The 6368-nt window shown below is 37.4% G+C and overlaps 1 protein-coding gene across 1 annotated transcript in view; it reads right to left on the minus strand.

Annotated features, from left to right (window-relative positions):
* The window catches only part of dipk1c (divergent protein kinase domain 1C), a 45245-nt gene extending 41187 nt beyond the window's left edge, over positions 1 to 4058 (minus strand). Inside the window, exon 1 of the mRNA XM_059327403.1 lies at positions 3819 to 4058. Within this exon, the coding sequence (XP_059183386.1) occupies positions 3819 to 4058 (240 nt within the window). The remainder of the gene's footprint in view (positions 1 to 3818) is intronic.
* Positions 4059 to 6368: the final 2310 nt, after the last annotated feature.

Here is a 6368-nt window from a genome sequence, read left to right on the forward strand (position 1 = left end):
GAGACAAAATTATGAAAAAAGTGACAAAATTATGAAAAAAGTGACAAAATTACCAAAAAAAGACACAAAATGATTAAAAAAGACACACAATTATCAAAAAAGATTCAAAATTATGAAAAATGACACAATTATTAAAAAAAGAGACAAAATTACCAAAAAATGACACAAAATTATGAAAAAAAGAGACAAAATTACCAAAAAAGACACACAATTGTTAAAAAAGACACACAATTATTAAAAAAAGAGACAAAATTACCAAAAAAATGACACAAAATTATGAAAAAAGAGACAAAATTACCAAAAAAAGACACACAATTGTTAAAAAAGACACAAAATTATAAAAAAAAGACAAAATATTATGAAAAAAAAGACAAAATTACCAACAAAAGACACAAAATTATCAAAAAAAGAGACAAAATTATCAAAAAAAGACACAGAATGACCGTAATCAGTAATCCGCTAACTGGCAGCAGGATCGGCTGTCAGTCAGTGAACGCATCGCCAGCCTGTGTTTGTGAAGCTGCAGCAGATCTGAGTAAAGCTTCAGCATCTGTGCTGCATTACTGCGTCTCAGAGCCAAATGAGCTTCTGGAAACCCAAAACGTCCTGTTGGTCCGCGTCAACGAGTTAGCGTAGCGCAAACATTCAAACAGTGTGACGGATGGAGCCGGGCGCTAACAGTTAGCTCAGGAAACACACACTGCTTGTTGACTTTGGATCTCTGAGTTTATTTAGGATTTTCATCAGTTTCCACTTTGGATGTGTGCAGCTTTAATGTCGGCTGACGTCACGCTGCCTGATGGATTTCTCTGAGGATGTGTGTGAGCGTTTGATGAAGTGGTTCCTCTACAACAACAGCACTGTTTCACTGTTTGCATGTTGCCGTATTTCATCACGACACTGAAATGAGCACATTGTTTGTTCAGCGGAGGGAAAAAACAACCTCATGTGAAAGAGGAGAAAATGTTTCCAGACTTGATCCATTATCATTCTGCCCCTTTTATTCAGAACTGGGGGTTGTGGGCAGAGGAGTTTTAGTGTTTAGGGGGAGACAGCAGGTCAACATGATCATAAAAAAGCCTTCAGTAATAAGATAATCAATGGATTAAACCAGGGGTCTCAAACTCAAATTACCTGGGGGCCACTGGGGGCAGTATCAAAATGACTAAAAATTGACACAAAATTATTAAAAAAGACACAAAATGACCAAAAAAAGACACAAAATGACCAAAAAAGACTAAAAATTACTAAAAAAGACACAAAATGACCAAAAAAAGACACAAAATTATTAAAAAAGACACAAAATGACCAAAAAAAGACATAAAATGACCAAAAAAAGACAGAAAATTATTAAAAAAAGACACAAAATGACAAAAAAGACACAAAATGACCAAAAACTACACAGAAATACCATAAATACACAAAATGACCCAAAAAATACACGAAATAACCAAAAAAATACAAAATTACTCAAAAAAGACACAAAATGACAAAAAAAGACACAAAATGACCAAAAAAAGAAACAAAATAATCAAAAAAAGACACAAAATGATCAAAAAAAGACACAAAATGACCAAAAAAAGACACAAAATGACCAAAAAATACACAGAATTGCCAAGAACTACACAAAATGACAGAAAAAAACTAAACTACTGTGATCTGGTTTCAGATAGAGTTGTAGATTAGTAGATTAGTAGATTTGTGTGTTTTGTGCGATTGTGTGGCAGCTCTTGTGTTGTGTTGCTGCTTATTGTGAGTCTAGTGTGTCAGCATCCATTGGGGACAGAACTGTGGGGGTTAAGTTGAAGATTCTGGTGTCTCATGAGACGAGAAGACGGATGGTGACGTGATTTCTGGTCCGGAAGATCAGAGGAAGACACAGTGATGGACGAGCGGAGCAGAGAGTGAAATGTTGTTATCAGTCTTTACCCACAATGCACCAGGAGATGCTGCAGTGGATAAGGCAGCAGGCCATTAGGAGCTATTGACCTCTGGCCGTTTATCTCCTCCGCCTGTCTGTTTACTGTAACAGCTGAGGGAAGAGTCCATGCTGCAGAGCGTCAGCATGCAGCACAAAGTCTTTAGATCAGGGGTCTCAGACTCAAAGTACCTGGGGGCCGCTGGAGGCAGTATCAACATGACCAAAAAAAGACACAAAATGACCCGAAAAAGACACAAAATGACCAAAAAATACACAAAATTACAAAAAAGACACAAAATGACAGAAAAAACTAAATGACTTAAAAAAGAAACAAAATGACCAAAAAAAGACACACAATTATTAAAAAAAGACACAAAATTATGAAAAAAAGACAAAATTATGCAATAAAATGTCTAAATTGAGATTAAAAAAGTCAAATTATGAGATAAAAAATCGAAATTATGAGAAAAAAAGTCTTGCTGAATGTAAAATGAAGGTGACTTTCTGTTTTAATACAGTAAAACTTTAAATTTAAATAATAAAATGTAAAAACAAAAAAATTGATAACTAAAAAAAAAATCAAAAATACTGTATATTATTATATTATATATCAGCTGTTGCTGCCACAATTTTTACCACAACTGCACAATAAAAAAATGAACCTTTTTAACCTGATCTATGAACTGCATTTAACAGAAACAGTCAATAATATTTACCTTTTCTCTCCACTTTCTTGCCAAAAATATCACATTAGTGAGCAGTTATTGGTATGAAAAGGACTTGAAAGTGTTTGTTGATGTTGTATTTTAGTGAACGGTGAGTTCTTCAGAGCCTGAAGGCAACGCGAGCACCGTGGGGGGTCCCAGGGAAACTCTTTCAACTTCAAAAACAGACGAGCAGCCGAGAATATTACACACACACACATCCATAACTCATTCATCTGCAGCAGTAATGCATCCAGAAAGACTCACAGAATTATTATTCATCCTGAACCTTCTGAGCCCTAAAAAGCCGTTTCAGGGCGTTTTTTTTTTGGTGCTTTTTCTACATCCTCCTCTCTGTGTCCTTTATGTCACTTCAACATATAAAATCTCTATAAATCTCTAAGTCCTGCAGCTCTGTAGAATCAGAAGAATCAGTTTCCACAATTGTCACAGATGTTGTAAAAAATGACACAAAAAAAAACAAAAATGCTGAACAAAAGACACAAATTTACAAAAAAAGATACATATAACTAAAAGTTATGTATAAAAACAGTTTACTCCACATATTGCAATTCATAAAATGACCAACACCTAATATGATCAAAACCAGTTATCTCCACATATTGGAGTATTGTCATGTTTTACCAAAAAATGACACAAAATGACCAAAACAAGACGTGAAATTACCAAAAAAAAGTCTACGCATTGTACATATTGAAGTATTGTCATGTTTCCAACTTTTCCTGTCCACTCCTCTCTGCTCTGTGTAAACGGCCTCTCCTGTCCTCTCCTCTCTGCTCTGTGTAAACAGATTTTCGGTGAATATTTGTCACATGGCCAACAAAATTTCCTAAAAAGACACAAAATTTCCCAAAATTACCAAAAAAAACCCAACGTAAATTACAAAAAAAACCCCCACAAAATGAACAAAACAAGACGTGAAATTACCAGAAAAAAGTCTATTCATATTAAAGTATTGTCATGTTTCCAACTTTTCCTGTCCTCTCTTCTCTGCTCTGTGTAAACAGCCTCTCCTGTCTCCTCTCTTTTACATGACAGTTTTAGTAATGAACTTTCCTTCTTTTCTCCCACAACAAACAGCTTGTAACCTGCTTCCTGTTTCTCTCTGCTGCTCTGCAGAATCCTCCTCTGACTAAAGTTTCTGTGCAAATCAAACGGAGGTTGTGACTCACCAGCCTCTGCAGGATCCTCTTGCTCTTGTCGTCGGTGCAGTAGTCGGAGAGGATGCTCCTGTGGACCAGGACCAGGCCGTTCAGGAACAGCCAGGATCCGAACCAGAGCAGAGCAAACACCAGGGTCCCCCGCCGGGACCAAAGCCTGAGGCCCAGCCAGCGCAGCAGGCACAGCCCGCCACCGCCACCGCCGCCGCCGCCACGCCCCCCTCCGCCCGCCGCCACGCCTCCAGGAAGCATGTCCACCGTGCACCACGTCTTCTGACTAATGCACCAAAAAAGTGCTCCACAAAACGTGCAAAAAAGACGCTGCAGAACTCCAAAGAGGTGTGAAAATCAAATATGGGACCAAAAAATTAAATCTAAAGCCTCAAACTGAAATTATTGGATGGAGAATAAATACTTCTAACATCATTTTTTGCTAAATATCAATTCTTATATTCTACTAAAATATAAAAATAGGAAATCCGTTATTAAAAAACAGAGTGGTGTCGTCTGCATATCATGCTATTCCGGTTAGGAACCACATGTTGCGTCCTCCGATCTGCCATGATGCTCTGCAGAAAGATAAATCCAATATATCCCACTCATGAGGTCCTCCTGCTTCTGTTTGTCCTCGATGTGTCTCAAATAGTTGTGCAGACAAACAGAGCCAGCAGCAATCATCCAATCAGAGCCCCCGGCTGCGGCCCGCTGGTCCCGCCTCCTGCTCCGCTCTGCAGGAATATCTGGAAATTTTGTTTGTTCATGCTGAAATGTAGTTTGCTCATTATTTCTCCTCACGAAGCAACAGGAAGTAACTCAGAAGCAGCCGAGTGATGCGTTTGTCTGCAGCGTGGCATCTCATGTACACAATCAGCTGCACGCACACACACATGCATGCAACTTCACACACTATAAACTGCATGCACACACACAAACACACACACACACATACACACAGTGGCGTCCTGGCGTCACCTCCTCGTGGCGTCTGCAGCTGCTGCGGTCGCCGTCGTGCCGTCGAGCTCGGATGAAAACTCTGAAATCATTTACAGGCAACTAAGTTGAAAACATCCAGCAGAGGAAAGTCTGCAGAAGGAGAAAATCCCTCAGAAGACGCAGAGCTGGAAACCCTCCTTGATATTTGAGAAGAGATCCTTAATGAGCGCCGAAAGAGGAAAAATAGATGCCGGGGAAAAAAACTTCTTTGATGTCAGAAAATAGGAAAATACTTTGTTGGTGTCAGAAGAGTTTTTTGCCGCTGTGATCTGTGAACAGAAGAAAAGAAGCTTCAGATCTTCACTCAGACCGACTTTTCAGCTCTTAAAGATTATAAAAATCAAAAAGGCGTCAGATTAATCAAATGACTTCGCCCCAAAGACGAACACCAATTAACACTCAGAGAAACTTTGCTGATCAAAGTTTTCTTTTCATGGACTTTTCCAAACTCTGGCGTGAATTTTTAACATCAGCTCAAGCTTTAAAACTGTGAAATCCTGTTTATTTTTTACAGCTTTGAACTTCGTCTCCCTGCAGAACTCTGGGGAACTAACTGTGTGGTTTCTGACAGCTCGTCCACTCTGTTGTCACCACGTATCGCCACATAGTTTCACTTTTCACGAGTAAGCAACGTGCCACGTTCATTAAAGAGAGAGCAAAAACAGATTAAAGCCATTTTAACAATTAAAAACACCAACTTCATTGATATAAAAATGATTTATGAAAGCATCAAAACAAGAAATAAACACATCTCTTCAAAACAACAAAAGCTGATTTAGCAAAAATAAATAAAAAGGAGATATCTGTTTTTGAAATTGAAGCCTTCGAGTGCATCAAAAGTTCATCTAACTTTTGATGCACTCGAAAGCTGTATAAAGAGCGACAAAGTCCGCGTATGGATGAGTCAAACAAACCGTTAACTTCCACCAGGAGACATGGAAAACAAAAGTAAACCATGTGGTTCAGACATCACTTCAAAAAGGATGTAAAATAACAAATAAAAGATGTAGATTGAGAGAAAAAGTTACAAAATTAACAAAAAAAGGTAAAATAACAAAAAAAACGACAAAATTACAAAAAACACACATTTAGAAAACATAAGAGCATGTAAGAGTATATTTGAGTAAAGTTGTGCTATTTTTATGCAGAGTGGTGAGAGCTGGTCCTGTCCTCTCCTCTCTGCTCTGTGTAAACAGCCTCTCGATACAAAAATTACCAAAAATTAAGAAGTAAAATGACCAAAAAAGACACAGAATTCCAAAAAATGATAAAGAAAAGATTTAAAATGACACAAAAATGTAAAAAAACAAAAACAAAAAAACACACAAAATAAAAAAAAATTACAAATAAGACACAAAATTACCAAAAATTAAGACGTAAAATGACCAAAAAAGACACAGAAATTCCCCCCAAAATATGTAAAATGACAGAATGTTGTTGTGTACAGAACATACATTTTGTTTACACAGTTACAGGGTAGTGGTCAAAAAACTGCACTTGTTATTTTAAAGGCTTATTTTTTTCTCCATTAAGTGTCAGCAGCATTTTACTGTTAATTCTAACAATTTA

This window comes from Centropristis striata, chromosome 23, assembly GCF_030273125.1.
Source record: "Centropristis striata isolate RG_2023a ecotype Rhode Island chromosome 23, C.striata_1.0, whole genome shotgun sequence".
NCBI classification, from domain to species: Eukaryota; Metazoa; Chordata; class Actinopteri; order Perciformes; family Serranidae; genus Centropristis; species Centropristis striata.